This window comes from Mustela nigripes, chromosome 2, assembly GCF_022355385.1.
Source record: "Mustela nigripes isolate SB6536 chromosome 2, MUSNIG.SB6536, whole genome shotgun sequence".
Taxonomy (NCBI): Eukaryota; Metazoa; Chordata; class Mammalia; order Carnivora; family Mustelidae; genus Mustela; species Mustela nigripes.
This window is the reverse complement of record NC_081558.1, coordinates 19,002,779-19,020,593: the sequence shown is the minus strand read 5'-3', so window position 1 is coordinate 19,020,593 and position 17,815 is coordinate 19,002,779. Positions and strand designations below refer to the sequence as shown.

At 45.9% G+C, this 17,815-nt stretch overlaps 1 protein-coding gene across 4 annotated transcripts in view; it reads right to left on the bottom strand.

Moving 5' to 3' along the window:
* DAG1 (dystroglycan 1) overlaps positions 1–17,815 on the bottom strand; it is a 70,916-nt gene that overhangs the window by 6,509 nt on the left and 46,592 nt on the right. For all 4 annotated transcript variants that reach the window (XM_059389735.1, XM_059389734.1, XM_059389737.1 and 1 more), the window contains exon 2: positions 13,551–13,932. In XM_059389735.1, coding sequence (XP_059245718.1) covers positions 13,551–13,826 — 276 coding nt within the window. In that variant the 5' untranslated portion in view covers positions 13,827–13,932. The remainder of the gene's footprint in view (positions 1–13,550; positions 13,933–17,815) is intronic.

Below are 17,815 nucleotides of genomic sequence, written 5' to 3'. Positions count from 1 at the left end.
TCTGTGAATAGCTTCATTCATGACACCACAGCAACTCAAGGTGCATCACCACCTACTTAAGGCACCACCAAGAACCCCACTTCCTGTCGTCACCATCCACTGCAAACACAGCCAAATGGATTTGTCTTCAGATCCATAAAAAACACTAAATATAGTTCTCCTTTAAAATATTTTTTAGCTACAAAAATAATACTTATTTTGAATGTTTTGGTTAAAGCCTATGTTTTAAATTTTTTCAGTTCAGTTATATTAAATATGAAAATTGTCACATCTACATATAAACATGTAAAGCAAAGGCTAACTGCTCTCCTTTTGAAAAAAATAGGAAGCAAAGCTGTAAGGCCCAAATTGAGGAGTCAGGGACCCACAAAGTGTTTTACAGTGCTAGGCTGCGGCCTGGGGTCCTGAGAGGCGGATAGGAGGGGAGCCAGGCAGCAGCTGGGTTCCCAGCCACCCAAGCATGTTTCCTCAGCGCACTCCATCCCAGTGGCCACCACTGGGACGACAGCATACCCAGCAGAGGGAGGGCCTAGAATGGAGAGCTCAAGGTGAAGTCTTCCCAGGAGAAGCCACCTGCAGAGAAGACCAAACAGGGCTGGGAGAGAGACCAGGACAGGCTCTGGATGTGGGTGCCAACTGGCTGGCCAGGACCCTGAACATTCCTGAATAGCCAGGTGGCTGTACCTAGTCCTATATGCTCCATCAGCACAGATGAGTAAGTAGTCCCAGTGCTCTTCCAAGTCTCACCAGCTACACAAGGACACTTTCTAACAGAGAAAACCGAGAAGGGCCCCGCCTCCTCAAGCTTCCCAGCCCAGCTTAATTCCTATTCTGCTGACCCCAACAGCCACAGCTCTGCTGCCAGACATTTCCTAGGGAATAAGCCCAAGCCACTCTTCAGCCAAGGCTCCCACATGGCCAAGCTCGAGGACATACACTTATTTAAACTATGCCAAGTAACATTTTTACATGTTAATAACCTGTAACAGTCTCTCCAACCCACACTTCTGCCTTCCCTTCTACAGATCCCGGCCCCTCCGGATCCTGGAGCATTGGCCATGGCCTGGGCACAGGACATGTGTCCAACCCGGATCTATAAACCTGAAGCAGACAGTCCCCAGGGTCCTGGGTACTGCTCAGACAGGAAGGAAAGGTATCAACCTGAAAGTTCTAACACCATGCATCTCTGAGCATCTAGGTATCGGCACTGTCAGGCCCAGGCAGTACTTTAAGTGGCAGTGATTCTCTTCAATAAAGGGCCACAAGAAGCAAAACAAACACAAGCCCTACAAGGAACCCAGCCAAGTCACAAGCAAGCTGGCATCTCTGCATTTTCAAGGCCATTTGGGGAAAGCCCCTGAACTGGGAAGCCTGAACATGCCTAAAGGGCTGGCAGTGTCCACATTCCCTGAAAGATCCCACTAACTCCCTCCCTCCTAGGGCACTCAGTCAAGGGAATGTTCTGAAATGCAACACCTGCTCTACCCTGTCAAAGCGGGTGCCCCTCAGACCGGGGAAACTCCATACATCCTCCCAACCTTTCAAAGCTTCCAGACTCTAGAACGCTTTTCCTCTCAGGGCCTAAGTGCGAAGCAGGACATGAAAGCTCCTCCTGAGAGAGCTGCCCCCATGACAAGCCAGGACTCTTCCCTACAACAACAGCAGATGTGACAGGAAGTCCCATCTCCAAGCCTCAGTCCTTGGCTGAATCCTGGTTCCAGGCAAGCTGAGGCTTGACCCAGACTCAGCCCCGGTTTTCTCGTGTGTAAAAGGGGGGAAACGATGGCATCCTTGCACAATCGCTGGGCCAGGCACAGGCTGGGTTCTCTGTGGGGACCACCCCCTGCCCACTCCCAGGTTGAGAAGACCCAGTATGCATTGGAAGGCTGCTGCAGCAACAGGCTGAGGGTCCACCCCTCCTTCTGGCCTTGGACCCAGCACACAAACTGTGGCCTTTTCTCCTTGGTCATCCCCCAAAGCAGAAGCTCAAAGCATCAAAGGGAAGTGGGGAGGCCCCAGGAAGGGGAGCCAGGACTCTACAGGGGAACAAGGCCTTGGGACACTCGGGGACTTGCTTGACCGTTGAGAGCTATCTTCTGGGACTGGATGAAAACCCTGAGGTGCCTGGGGGAAGAGAGAACTTGCTGCAGGGGCAACCCAAAGACCAGCATTCACCTCTTCAGTCTCAAACGGATGTGCTCCAACCTGGCATGTTTGCACATGAGATTCCGACTATTCTTACAGTCTCTGGGTTTTATGCACACAAAGATTTCTGCCCTAGGTGTACCACCCACAACTGAGCCTTAATGGCAGGAATGAGAGACAAGAGGCAGGAATCAGAGCTCTGTGTGAAGTGCTCCTCAGCACCAGCACATATGTTTGGGGAACAAGCTGGTCCAGGTCATGGGACAGCCCCAGGGTTTCAGATCACTCAGCTCCCCATCACTAGATACCAACACTGTCTTGGAACTGGGGGAGGCAAGGCCTGCTGACCTTATAAAGCAGCCACCTTCAAGTAAAAGCCCTCAGGCTATCAGTGGGAACACCTGTAGGGGGGCAGAAGCTGCAGGAAAAAAGGTTCATTTAAGAAGATCACAGGCTCTAGCTCATAGGCTCACACAGAGCAAGCCAGGAATCTTTCCAATTTTAGCAAGCCTCAGAGAAGACATGCTTCTGAGAAGGCAAGCCCACCACCGAGGAAAATAAGATCTCCAACTGCCCCACACCCAGTTTTAGAAATCTTGATCCACAAAGTACATCCAAAAACTAAGAATCAAAACCACGAAACTTGGGCAGACCCATATGGAGCTCCAAAGACTACCCGCCCAGCAATGCCCACAATGAATCACCATGACCAATAACTGGGGAACTACCAAGTGTGAAGGTTTTAGTCACTCTTTAGTCTATATCAGTAGATAACTAGTAACTGACTCTCTGTTCAGTTCTGGGCATTCTCTCCAACTGCCTCACTGCTACCCTCTCTCACACACAAAAGAATGTCAAACACAGGTTTGATAAAGATACATGATCTGTTCCAAACACCACACGACACAAGCAGCATGTCTCACCCCAAATCAGTATCCTTCTAAGCCTGGAGAGAGAGCAAATGGGCAGAGAACTTTCAGTACTTTATCCCTCACCAAAAAGCAAGTTCCCAATACCAAAACCAGATAAAGCCACCAAAAAAAAAAAAAAAAAAAGAGAAGCACAGGCCAATATCTCTGATGAACACAGATGCAAAAATATTCAGCAAAATACTAGCCAACTGAATCTAACAATCCAAACAACAATCCAAAAAATCGTTCACCATGATCAACTTGGATTTGTTCCTGGGATGAAAGGTGGTTCAATATTAGCAATTTAATCAATGTGATATGTCATATCAATAGGAGAAAGGCTAGAAATCATTTGATCATTTCAATAGATGCAGAAAAAGCATTTGACAAAGAGCATACATTCATGATAAAAAGCCCTCAACAAAGTAGATCTAGAGGGAACACGCCTCAACACAATAAAGGCCATATGTGAAAAACCCACAGTGAACATCATATTCAATGGGGGGAAAAAACTGAGTTTTGCCCCAAAGTTCAGGAAAAAGACAAAGATGTCACTCTCACCACTTTCATTCAACATAGTACTAGAAGTCCTAGCCATGGCAATTAGACAACAAAATGGGGAAAAAAGGCATCCAAACTGGATGTAAATAAGTAAAATTTGGGGTGCCTGGGTGGCTCAGTTAGTTAAGCGACTGCCTTTGGCTCAGGTCATGATCCTGGAGTCCTGGGACCAAGCCCCCGCATCGGGCTCCCTGCTCAGCGGGGTGTCTGCCTCTCCCTCTGACGCTCCCCATCTCGTATTCTCACACTCTCTCTCTCTCAAATAAATAAATAAAATCTTTTTTTAAAAAAAGGAGGTAAAATTTTTCCTACTGCAGATAACATGACACTTCATATAGAAAAGACTCCACAAAAAAACTACTAGAACCAATAAATGAATTCAGTAAAGTCACAGGATACAAAATCAATGTACAGATATCTGTTGCATTCCTATACACTAAGTAGAAAGAGAAATTAGGAAAACCATCGCACTTAGAAGTGTACCAAAAATAATAAAGTATCTAGGAATAAACTTAACCGAAGACATGAAACATCTGTACTCTAAGAACTATAGAAGACTGATGAGGGCGTGTGGACGGCTCAGTCGGTTCAGCACCTGCCTTCAGCTCAGGTCATGATCCTGGGGTCCTGGGATCAAGTTCCGCATTGGGCTCCTGCTCAGCAGGGAGTCTTCTTCTCCCCCCTCTACCCTTCCCCTCTGCTCATGATATTTTTCTCTCTCAAATAAATAAATAAATAAATAAATCTTTTAGAAAAAGGAGACACTGATGAAAGAGATTAAAGACAACACAGAGAAATGGAAAGACAGTCCATGCTCACGGATGAGAAGAATAAATAAATATGATTAAATATGGTTAAACTGTGTACACACCAAAAGCAATCTCCAGATTTGATGTAATCTCCATCCAAATACCTACAGCATTTTTCAATGAACAAACGTTCCTCAAATTTGTATGGAACCACCTGACTCTGAATAGCCAAAGCAACCTTAAAATAGAAAAACAAAACTGGAGGTATCACAATTTCAGGCTTCAAGTTGTATTACAAAGCTGAACAGAAACAAAACAGAAAACCCAGAAATAAACCCACAATTATATGATCACTTAGTCTTCAACACAAGAAAGAATATCCAATGGAAATAAGACAGTCCCTTCAACAAATGATGTTAGGAAACTGGTCAGCTATATGCAAAAGAAAGAAATTACACCACTTTCTTATACCATACACAAAAATAAACTCAAAATGGATTAAAGACCTAAATGTGAGACCTGAAACCATAAAAATCCTTGAAGAGAGCACAGGCAGTAATCTGTAACATTGGCCATAGCTACATTTTCCTAGGTACGTGTGCTGAGGCAAGGGAAACAAAAGCAAAAATAAACTATTGGAACTATGATCAAAATAAAAAGTTTCTACATAGTGAAGGAAACAATCTAAAACTAGAATGAAATCTAAAACTAAAAAGCAACCTAATGAATGGGAGAAGATATCTGCAAATGACATATCCATTCAAGGATTAGGATCCAAAATATATAAAGAACTTTTACAACTCAACACCCAAAAAACAAAGAATCCAATCAAAAAATGAGAGAGGGACAAGTAGACTCCACACTGAGTGCGGAGACCGACACGGGGCTCCATCCCATGACCCTGAGATCATGACCTGAGCCAAAATCAAGAGTCAGCTGCTTGACCAACTGAGCCACCCAGGTACCCCTCAGTGGTGCATTTCAAAGTGGCAAAGACTGCTGCCCTGGGATACCCGGCTGCTTAGGCCTCTAGAAGCCTTCTCTGGCAAAATCCCTGCCGTCCCTCAGACCTGGTTACTGGCTCGTGACCTTTCAGTTCCCCACTCCTCAGCCAAGTTGCAAAGCTGGGCCAACCTGCAGCTACCTATGGCTGGGTACCATATGCAACACCCTTGAGGCACTGAAACATGATGTGATCAAGGCATTCTCTGTGCAGGCCTACTATGTGGTCTCCTCTGCCTAGGGAGATAGGAAATGGTCCCTCTGGTGGAGTCTGAGCGTCCAGTCAAGTTTCAGAGGCCCCATGGTGCTGACTCACATCAGGGTGATCCTGATCTGGGCCCTGGACTACGACAATGAGACCAATTTACTCTGTGGCCAAGTTCAGCTTCTGTGAATGATGCACATGGACAGTCACATGACGGGGCTGCAGGGAAATGGCACAAGTCAACAGGAAGATCCTCTGGCTGGAGCTCAAGGAGCCAAAACTTTGTCCCCATTAAGATGAGGAACCATGGAAGTGGGTATAAGGGGCCTTTGCTTTGCTGGGTAAAGCAGAGCCATACCCATGAGAGACCATCTTTGCTGGACGTGCAAGCCTCAAACCAGCACACGGCTCTTGCCATAAAGGCCAAGGCCACCAGATCACATGCTGAACACAACTTGTCCAGTCCAGCCAGTGCCTTCCAGGTCTGAGTTATGAAGCATTTTACCTGATGTTAACTGTGCTCATCTAAGAACAAAAATTTTCCCCCTCAGAGGGACAGCTAAGCATAATTATAGCCATTAATAAAATTCTCACAATCAGCCAGTGCCTCAATCCCAACACCATCTATTTTTACTTTGTCATATTTTTTCAGCCCTTGTCAGGAAAAAAAAAAAATTTTTTTTAAAAAACAGAAGTCAAGTCCACACTTCAGTAAGTATTTGAGTTGATGGGTCTGGGCAAATGTCATTCTTACAACCCACCCCAAAGATGCCTTCCCTCGCCAACCCGCATTTCCCGGTGTGCTGTGTTCACAAGGGCTCCATTCAGAGCCAGGGAACACCCACTCGAGGCAGGAAGAAACTGCAGTTCATCTCATGCAGGCGGGGTTGCCACAAAGCTCTCAAGCATCCAAAGAAACGGTCCTTTCATGAGTTCCCCTTCCTGGCCAAAAAGAGTACCCATTGTTCTCAGGGGAACAATTGGGGGCCCACGCCAGCAGCTAGGAGCACAGTCCCAGGAAGGGCTGCTCCCAGTCTGCCGACATCTTGGGCTGAGGGAAAGTCCACATTGTCTCCAGCCTAGGAGGATAAGGGGAAGCAGGAATGAAAATTCAACCTTGCGGGCTCTACCAAAATGAGACATCTGAAGGGGCAGCCAATCATTTCCTGAGATGCAATGGTGTCTCTCCTGACCACCCTACAAAGGAGGGGTAAGAACGTCTCCAGGCACATAATCACCTTCCTCAGCCAGCCCCTTGGTCACTGAAGTCAGAGGAGAGGCACTTGCAGGGAGCTGAAGCCAATCCCGAGGGAGGCAAGAGTCAAGATGGGTAGCTTATACTGTGGCCAACTTGGGAGAGCCGATGATCTAGCCAAGAAAGGCCAACCTGGCTTTGTGGGACCCACCCACACAAACCCTGACAAGGAGGGAGGGTGCTCTAGGGTCCAAAGGCATCTGTGAGAGCAAAAGACAGCTGATGTGGGGTGAGCTCTGCATACAGGTATCCAGTCTGGTCCAAGGGAGCACATGCAAGGTCCACCTGCTTTTGAGTGTTCTAAGGCCACAGAAGAGAACAGAATCCCAAGGCCCAAGTCTCTCTGGAAGGTCATGCTGGCCACTAGGCCTGGAGGTATCCCACAGCCCCTGCTGGCATCATCAGGTCAAGGGGATCCATGTGGGAGTTAAGCCGGGGTCAGCAATAGCAAATCAATTCTCGAGGCAGAGCTAGAGAACAGCAAGGGAAGCAGCAGGTGCTGGGCAAGCTAATATTGAACAAGGGCCATCTGGACATGAAAGGGTGTCAGGCGTGAGGCAGAGCAGAGAATTCAGGACCTCAGGGCCACCTCCTCGGGTAGGTCCCCTCTTTTATTTCCTTGCGGCCTGGTGTATAAAGTACAGGGTAGCCCTTTGCGAAGCTGATGGGCACATTTGGCTAATGCAAAGCAATACGCCCTCTGCCACTGTGACTCCCAGAGTCACCACAACCTCCAGAAATAGGCAGCATAACCACACAGGTTCGATGTACACAGGTCAAATAAGGCTTGGGCAGGTGGTCAAGGCAGCTCACTCAGAATGAGACTGACTTTTCCATCCCTTCAATACACTACTGATTGCTTCGTCTGTTCCAAACACTGACTTACTCCATCACCAATCTCCATGCATATCCCCTGACCAGTCACAGCAAGAAAGACAACCACACTATCAAATCGCATCTGGGGCCATCCGGGTGGCTCAGTCATTAAGTGTCTGCCTTCGGCTCAGTCACGATCCCAGGGTCCTGGGTATCGAGCCCTGCATCGGACTTCCCGCTTGGCAGGGAGCCTGCTTCTCCCTCCCCCTGCTTGTGTTCCCTCTCACTGTGTCTTTCTGTCAAATAAATAAAATCTAAAAAAAAAAAAAAAGAACCTTGTCTGATTTCAAGAGAGCACCACGCTCTGTTTGTGAATCCTCATTAGACAACTGGGCCATGGCCAAAATGGCTAGAAGACCAAGCCTTGCCCAGAACCAGGCTGACAGAAGAAAGTCTATGCCAGAGGCCATGGTGGACCCTGAGCCAGGCATGTCCATGGGGCAAGAAAGAGGCCAGTATGGCTGGGACATGACATGCAAAAGGAAAAGGGGAGAGAGAGGAGGCCAGAGGCCAATCACGTGGGCCTCCATTCTAAGTGCAGCTCAGTAATAGTTGGGGGAAAGGGGGTGTGTTAGCAGATTTAAGCTTTACCAAGATAAGAACATCTCTTGCCTCAGTGCGGAAAACAGACTGAGAGGGGAAAAACAGAAAAAGGCGGGACACCTGGGTGGCTCAGTCAGTTAAGAGCATGCCTTCAGCTCAGATAATGGTCCCAGGGTCCCCAGATGGAGTCCCCTATTGGGATCCTTGCTCAGCAGAGAGCCTGCTTCTACCTCTGCCTGCCACTCGCCCTGCTTGTACGCTCTCTCTCTCTGACAAATAAATAAAATCTTTAAAAACAAACAAAAAAAGGAACAGAGAGCGGCAGCCTGGGCAAATAAGTGGCAGCTCAGGTGACGGCAGTAGTAGTGATGGATACCATTTGGAAGTCACCTTAAAACACTCCTTGGGGGGGGCGCCTGGGTGGCTCAGTGGGTTAAGCCGCTGCCTTCCGCTCGGGTCATGATCTCAGGATCCTGGGATCGAGCCCCACATCAGGCTCTCTGCTCAGGGAGGAGCCTGCTTCCTCCTCTCTCTCTGCCTGCCTCTCTGCCTACTTGTGATCTCTCTCTGTCAAATAAATAAATAAAATCTTTAAAAAAAAAACAAAAACACTCCTTGGGAATAAGATCTGAGATATTCCTCACATACGTAAGAATATTGGGCAAGTCATTAAAAATCATCTTCCCAAAGAATACTTAAGGACTATGAGGAAAAAACTCAAACTACAGGGAATAAAAAAAGGTAGGTTTAGGGGTGCCTGGGTGGCTCAGTCTGTTGAGCATCTGACTCTTGGTTTTGGGTCAGGTCATGAGATCAAGCCCTATGTCAGGCTCTATGGTCAGTGGAGTCTGCTTGGGATTCTCTCTCCCTCTCGCGTTCTTTCTAAAGTAAATAAATAGGGCGCCTGGGTGGCTCAGTGGGTTAAGCCACTGCCTTCGGCTCAGGTCATGATCTCAGGGTCCTGGGATCGAGTCCCGCATCGGGCTCTCTGCTCAGCAGGGAGCCTGCTTCCTTCTCTCTCTCTCTGCCTGCCTCTCAGTGTACTTGTAATTTCTCTCTGTCAAATAAATAAATAAAATCTTTTAAAAAAATAAATAAATAAATAAAAATAAAGTAAATAAATAAATCTTAAAAAAAAAAAAAAGTAGGCCCAGAAAGATGTCTAGTATAGGGTATATATAGGTATACATAAACAAGTATAAATATTTTTTAAGATTAAAAATAATTTTACTTATTTATCTAAGAGAGCACATGCACGAGCTGGGGGAGGGGTAGAAGGCAAAGGAGAGAATCCCCAAGCAGACTCCTCCCCCATCATGCAGCTTGACATGAGGCTCAGTCCCATGACTGGAGACCATGACCTGAGCCGAAATTAAGAGCTGAACATTCAACTGACTGAGCTACTCGGTTATCCCAAGAAAGAAATCTTTCTTTTTTTTTTTAAGATTTATTTATTTATTTGAGAGACAGCATGTGCACCAGCAGGAGGAGAGGAGAGGGAAAGGGAAAGAAGCACTCTCCCTACTGACCATAAAGCCCAATGCGGGCTCACAACCCTGAGATCATGACCTGAGCCGAAATCAAGAGTCAGATGCTTAACTGACCAACTGAGCCACTCGGGCCCCCAGACTCTAAATAAATCTTTAAAAAAAAAAAAGGAAGAGGAAGAAGTTACACTACCAGGTATTTATCCAAAGGGCACACACACAGATTCAAAGGGGCACATGCGGGGCACCTGGGTGGCTCAGTGGGTTAAAGCCTCTGCCTTTGGCTCAGGTCATGATCCCAGGGTCCTGGGATCGAGCCCCGCATCGGGCTCTCTGCTCAGTGGGGAGCCTGCTTCCTCCTCTCTCTCTGCCTGCCCCTCTGCCTACTTGTGCTCTGTCTGTCAAATAAATAAATAAATAAAATCTTTTTTTAAAGGAGGGGGGCACGTGCATCCCAATGCTTATAGCAGCAATGTCCGCAACAGCCAAAATACGGAAAGAGCCCTGAAGTCCATCAATAGGTGAATGGATAAAGATGTACTTGCCCATCAAAAAGAATGAAATCTTGTCATTTGCAGCAACATGGATGGAACTAGAGTATTATGTTAAGTGAAATAAGTCAGAAAGACGAATATCATGATTTCACTCTTATGTGGAATTTAAGAAACAAAACAGATGAACATAGGGGAAGGGAAGGAAAAATACAGTAAGATAAAATCAGAGGAGACAAACCATAAGAGACTCTTAACTATAGGAAACAAACAGTGTTGCTAGAGGAGAAGTGGATGGAAGGACGGGGTAACTGGCTGAGGGGCACTAAGGAGGGCCCCTGAGGTAATGAGCACGGGGTGTTCTATGCACCTGATGAGTCACTCAACTCTACCTCCGAAACTAGTAATATGCTGTATGTTAATTTATTTTAAATAAACAACAAAAACAAAATTTAAAATTTAAAAATTTAAAAAATATATGGCCAGTATGATCTCAGGTCTAAGATGTCTGTGTGTGTGATAGGGACACCTCCTCACAAACAGAAAATGGTAGAAGACTTCACTCTGAATGGTAGGAACAAGAGATTTTTCTTTCTCCCTTTTCTACAACACACATTTATATCTCATTATTATAATTGAGGGGGGAAAAACCCTTTTTATATAAAGATTTATTAAGCCGCTTTACATCCAGGGAAATTGAAGCTCCAGAGACCAAGTCACGCTTTCTGATCTGATTTCCCACCCCACACAATGCTGATGGCAAGACTGTCTGGAACAAAGAGTCACACATTTTCATCTGTTTTTCTATAGGCTGATCAGCTACTAAATGGTCTGCTTTCTACAGATAAATGTGCTCAGATAAAATCCTGTTTTCCCAATAAAATCTCTTTACTCCCCATAAGCCTGTTAAATATTTCTCTGCCAGATACAGCAAATACCCAGCTTGCTGCATTGATTCAAGGCACCTCTTGTCAAAACTAATCCACGTAAAACATTCCAGTGATCACTGGAACAAGGGCAACCACTACAGGGTTTGGACATTCAGAAGATCAAATGTGAAGGTGGCCAAGGACTGCACTCCCCAGAGTGCCACTCTTCTTTTTCTAAAAGGCAGACTAGCAACTAGCTTGCTGGGGCATTACAAAGATGACACGGAAAACTTCTGCAAACAACAACGAGCTCTGTGGACCTGAGCCAGGATTTTTAAGAGTATGACCACCTCTGACCTCAGAAGGCCACCCTGAGAACAAGCCATGACCTAAAGAAAAGGGGGCTGGAAGAAAATGAAGGGAGCACAAGGAAGGTGCAGGTAAGGAGCAGGTCTGCCCAGATCTAAGGGAAAATGGCACAGAGCCACCTCTCAGTGGGACGAGTGGCATAGTGTTTGTGACCATATCTAATCTAGATGCCTGGGGCTTGTGGATCAGAGAGGAGAAAGTTGGAAAGGACCCACCAGAGACTGTGAGTGCTTTGACCAGTGAGTACAGTGAAGTGTTGCTGTGCAAGTTACCAAGCCAGGCCTTAAGAGACAGGGAGTTTCCACTTCCTGTTTCTTGGAATACCCAATCCTGGAACCCACCTAACTGTGCCGTGAGGAAATTCAAGCAGCCCAGGGGACGGTCTAAATGGAGAGGAACCAAGGACCCTGACCAACAGCCCCAGCTAAGCTCCCTGTCCAGAGGCAGCACCAACTTGTCAGCCAGGAATAAGCCATTTTAGAAGTGGACGCTCCGGGCACCTGGGTGGCTCAGTGGGTTGGACTCTCTGTCTTCGGCTCAGGTCATGATCCCAGGGTCCTGGGATCAAGCCCCTCGTCGGGCTCTCTGCTCAGCAGGGAGCCTGCTTCCCTCTCTCTCTCTGCCTGCCTCTCTGTCTACTTGTGATCTCTGTCTGTCAAATAAATAAATAAAATCTTAAAAAAAAAAAAGAAGTGGACCCTCCAGACCCAGATGAGCCACTCTCATTAGTGCCATGTGAAGCAGATATGAGGTTTCCCGATGAGCTCTGACCCCCTGAATTCCTAGCCACAAAACTGTGAGCAAACAAACTGGGAGTTCTAAACCTCAAACTTTTGGTGGTTTAAACACAGCAAGAGATCACCAGAACACTGTGTCTGCACATGTCTAAAGGCAAAAGAGACATAAAAACTACCATCACAAAGTACCAATCTTGGGATATTTTTAGTTCGGTTTCAAGCCATACCTCGAGGGAAGAATGCTTGCCGTAGGACAACTGTGGCCAAGAGCCAAATGTGGCCTACCACTTGTTTCTGTACAACCTATGATCTAAAAATGGTTTTTGCATTTTCAAATGATTGAGAGAAAATAAAATGAAAAGATTATCTTTTGACATGTGAAAATTATATGAAATTCAAATTTCAGTTCTAGCGTCCACAGGTAAAGTTCTATTGGAACACGCTCACGCCCATTCATGTACACATTATCTATGGCTACTGTTGTGCTACAATGGCAGGGCTGAGGAGTTTCAACAGAAACCACGCTGCCAGCAAAGCCTAAACTATTTACTATCTGGCCCTCTAAGAAAAAGAATTGACCTCTGCTCTAGAAGATGTTCCTAACTTGAGAAGTGCAGCCTACCTATCTTGTGGCCACCGTGCAAACTCACTCAGGATCCAGGGGAAATTCCAAGGACCCACAACCCCAGACAAAGGGATGGTGCTTCCTGACACAAAGGCTTCCTATTTCACCTGATTTCCATCTTGGGCCAACCAAGACACTCTTTTGTCACGTGGGTCTCAGATCCCCTTGTTCTCTGGATTGCTTCCCCAAAGGAGATGGGGCAAGGCTGAAGGCTGGATGCTAATACTCGTCCTTAAGTGATCAAACACATTAGTAAACATACAACACCAATGAGAGCAAAACTCCTATACTTACTTATACCATATTTTATAAAAATAGGTTCAAATCATTTCAAAGTTCTGTATTTCTTGGGTTTAATACCGTGGTTAATGAAAGAAGACCTTTTCCTGCACTTAAGCCTTTCCATCAAATCCTAACACAATGACCATGAAATTTTCCAAACCACAGATGTAAAGGCTTTTTAATGGTAACACCTTCAAAAATAGGAGAAAGAATAAAAGTTTAGGAAGCTATTCAGAGGTATCTGGAGACCCTCTGGTGAGAATCAGTGGTTGTCCCTCTCTTATGATAATTGCACAGGTTCTGGAAGAACTGAGTTCAGAATGTGGAACTTAGAATGGAAAGCTAAAAAAAACCCCAAAAAACATAAACAAACAAAAAACAACTAAAGCCAAAATGCAGATGAGACTTCTTCCTCATTTACTTAAGCTTTACATCCATCTCACCTTGATGAGTTCTCCATTGGAGGCAACTGAATCCGCTGGAATGGTCACTCGAAACGAGCGCCCAACGACAGCCGTACCATCAGGAATGCCCACCACTGTGGGAACAGCCTCGTGAAGGTCTGAGAGCACTGAATGCATGGACGCCTCGAGCTGGTTCTCCCAGTCCCTGCCAGCCTCCGAAGGCCAATGGGACTGAGCCACAGTCACAGACAGCAGAAGGAGAAAGGTCCTCCCCCAGAGGGGGAGCGGCAGCGAAAGGCCTGCAGACATCCTCATCCTGGCTTGGGTCTGCTCAAGCCAACAGTCTTACTAAGAAAGGAGGCAAGTGACCTGGTCCCAGAGCTGGGTCCTCACCCTCTGCACACCTGCTCCATCCCAGGGCCTGAAAAAGAAGAGAGCAGACTCAGACTTTAGCAAACCCCATAATTTCCAAGTTGTACACAGGCAGTTACTACCCCCAAGTGTTGACAAAACATCTACCCTGAGTTAGATCAAGTCTCACCCTACGCTGTCCAGGACAGAGGAACCAGCTACATGTGGCCACTGAGCACTGGAAATGTAGCTGGCCCATTAAGGGTAAAATATACATTGAATTTTGAAAAGTTAGCAAAAAAAAAAGGAATGTAAGATATCTCCTTAATACTTTTAAAATACCAATTACATACTGAAATGATATTCTTTTGGATATAAGATATATTATGAAATAAAATATTAAGTAAATAATACACATTAACAAATGATAAATAAAGAAATGCTTAAGAAAACACAGGACCAAAATTAATACCTCCTTCTTATTTTTATTTTTTCACATGCCTACCAGAAAATACTAATGTGTGGCTCACATTATATTGCTATTGGGCAGTGCTGCTCTAGACCTAATTCCCAGTATACAGCAAACACAGCAGTCATGAAGACACGATGAGACGAATCTAGAATGTGGGACCTTCTACAAGATAACTGGCCTGGTATACCCAAATGCTGACACCCCTAAACACAGGGGGACTGTTCCAGATTTAGAAACGGCCACCAGATGTACTGTGTGCATCTTGACTGGATCTGGATTTACTTAAAGCAAAAAACTTAAAAACTTTAAAACACAGAAGCCCAGCTCCGAAAGAAATAATTGGGCCTCTGGGCAGGAGATTGGATTTATTATTAATTTTTTCAGGTGAGATGACAGTAGTATGGTTGTGTAAGAGATTGTCCCTAATTTTGAAGGATTTAGGGATGAAGGAGCAAAATTCTCTGCATTTGGGGCGCCTGGGTGGATCAGTGGGTTAAGCCTCTGCCTTTGGTTCGGGTCATGATCCCAGGGTCCTGGGATCGAGCCCCGCATTGGGCTCTCTGCTCAACAGCGAGCCTGCCTCCTCCTCTCTCTCTGCCTGCCTCTCTGCCTACTTGTAATCTCTGTCTGTCAAATAAATAAATAAACTTAAAAAAAAAAAAAAGATTCTCTTTTTCCTTCTCCCTCTGCCTCTTCCCCCACTAAAAACAATGCTTTTGAAGAGACTAAAAAACCAAGCATTTGCACAGAGAAATTCAGCAACTGTGTATTCCTCACATCCCAAGCACTAATCACAGGACTTGTTTATTAAACCCGTATTTACAAACTCAGTGCCAGTGAACAAAACTTATTTGGCCTCACTTGCTTCCCATCCCCAAAAGAGAGATTAGAACCCTGCACCTTGTCCCTCACAGTCTCCTTACTTGCTTCAGCAGGCAGCTCAGAACACTTGCCCTAAGGCTGACAAGTCATACTGATGCACTGTGGGACTTGATGGGTGTCCCCAAGGTGACCAGAGCAATTTCCCATTCTAGAAAAGAAAGCCCTGCCCTAAGCCAACCTGCCAAGGGGCCACATGATATTTTTTGACTGGGGTATGCAAAGTAAATGATACTGCTAAAAAAAACAAAAACCAAAAAACAAGGTCACCGAAGTGGGCAATGTACTATAAAGTCAATGCAAATCCAAGCCAATTCCAACAGGCCTGGGGTTGGGGTTTTTCTGGCTATTGATTTTCCCATTTCTGTTCCTACTTTGTTTTTGAACTAAAATTCATGAGACAGCCAAAGCCCAAGTAAAATAATTTTGAAGTCCGGGAGTCCTAGCTTACCAAAGACTTATCATGAAGGTATTTAAAGCAGCATTACAGCGGAAGGGCAGAAGTGGATTGTGGAAGCAGACAGAGAGCCCGAAATCAGCTTGCAAAGGAGCAATTCATAGGCACCAGGACCAAGGGCCATTTATGCAGGAAATCAAGTACAATTAGGGTCCTCCCTCGCTTCTCCATTATAAATAAGTCCTGGGTGGATTAGCTATACAAATGTAAAAAACTGAACTTATAAAAAAAAATTTTTTTTAGACTTTTATTTATTTGTTAGAGAGAAAGAGAATGAACACAAGCGGAGGGGGAAAGGCAGAGGGACTGAGCAGGGAGCCGATACGAAACTTGATCTCAGGATCCGAGATGATGACCTGCCATAAGCAGCTGCTTAATTGATTAAGCCACACAGGTGCTGCTGACTTATAAGTATTTTTCTATGAAAATAACTATTTTTTAAAAGATTTTATTTATTTATTTGACAGAGATCACAGGTAGGCAGAGAGGCAGGCAGAGAGAGAGGAAGGAAAGCAGGCTCCCTGCTCAGAAGAGAACCCAATGTGGGGCTTGATCCCAGGACTCTGGGATCATGACCTGAGCCAAAGGCAGAGGCTTTAACCCACTGAGCCACCCAGGCGCCCCTGAAAATAACTTTATAAACAGCAGTTATATCTAGCCCTAGTTTTTTTGTTTGTTTGTTTTACATATTTATTTGACAGAGAGAGAGTGTGTGTAAGCAGGGGGAGTGGCAGAGGCAGAGGGAGAAGCAGGCGCTGGACTGGATCCTGGGATCCTGACCTGAGCTGAGGGCACTTAACTGACTGAGCCACCCAGGAGTCCCAAAATCTTAGAATACAGTAGAATGTCAGGATAAGAAAGGATTTCATTTAACAAGACATCAAAAAATAAAGCATAAAAGAAAAAAAACAACTGGACTTCCATATCTAAGAAGATGAGGTAGACCTATTTTTCTCCTAGTTTCCCACTAAACAGGACAAAAAATTCCAGAAATTATATATAAACACGAGACTCTAAAAAGTCAAGGGAAGAAGGCAGACCAGTGAGAGACCTCAAGACTCAAGGAAAGACAAAGTGGTGAGTTCTTTTTGCCTCAAACATCCCAGATTTGGAGCTGAAGATGCTGGCAACCCAGAAATGCCAACAGATGACACGAGAGAGAGTCCCAACAAAAGTCTGCTCTCTTTAGCCAGAGGAGCAGGAAGAGGGTAGCCTAGCAAGACAGAAAACATTTAGACAATAACAGCTCTATTCTAGCCAAACACCACAGAAAAAACTATGGCCCCACTCCCACCCAAGCCAGCAAAGGCCAAATGGAGAGCCTCAGACTTCCACCCTCATGAGGCTATAACAAGGCTCCCTAATCCCCACTGGGGTGGTATCAGAGAAGGCTAAGTAGGACTTTCACCCCTACTGTCCAGTAACAACGTACCACCTGGCCTACTCCTCTAGTTCCTTGGTGTCAGTGAAAACCAAACCTAGACTCTATGCCCATCCAAGCAGTAACGAGGCGTTTCTCCCACTACCTGTGGGGCTGGTGTCAGAGAAGAACTAGTGTCAGAACGCTCACTACCGCTCATTGATAAAGAGGACTAGGGAACGAGAATTCCCACCCCTACCCAGCAGCAGTTAACAAGGACTTCACCAGGCTTAAGGTGTCAAAAAAAGGCTGAGTGGGGCAAACAAACAAACAAAAAAATCAGACTCTTAAATAGGACTGGTAGTTGCCAAAGGGGAAGTTGGGGGGGGGGGGGATGGGTGACATAGATAAAGGTGATTCAGAGGTACAAACATGGGGCCCCGGGGGGCTCAGCCCATTAAGCCTCCAACTCTTGACTTCAGCTCAGGTCATGATCTCAGGGACCTGAGATCAAGCCCCGAAATGGAGTTCCACTCTCAGGAGGAAGTCTGCTTCTCTCCTTCTCCCTCTGCCCCTGCCCCCCAACTTGCACTGCTCTTTCTCTTTCAAATAAGTAAGTAGGGCGCCTGGGTGGCTCAGTGGGTTGGGCCGCTGCTTTCGGCTCAGGTCATGATCTCAGAGTCCTGGGATCGAGTCCTGCATCGGGCTCTCAGCAGGGAGCCTGCTTCCCTCTCTCTCTCTCTCTGCCTGCCTCTCTGCCTACCTGTGATCTCTGTCAAATAAAT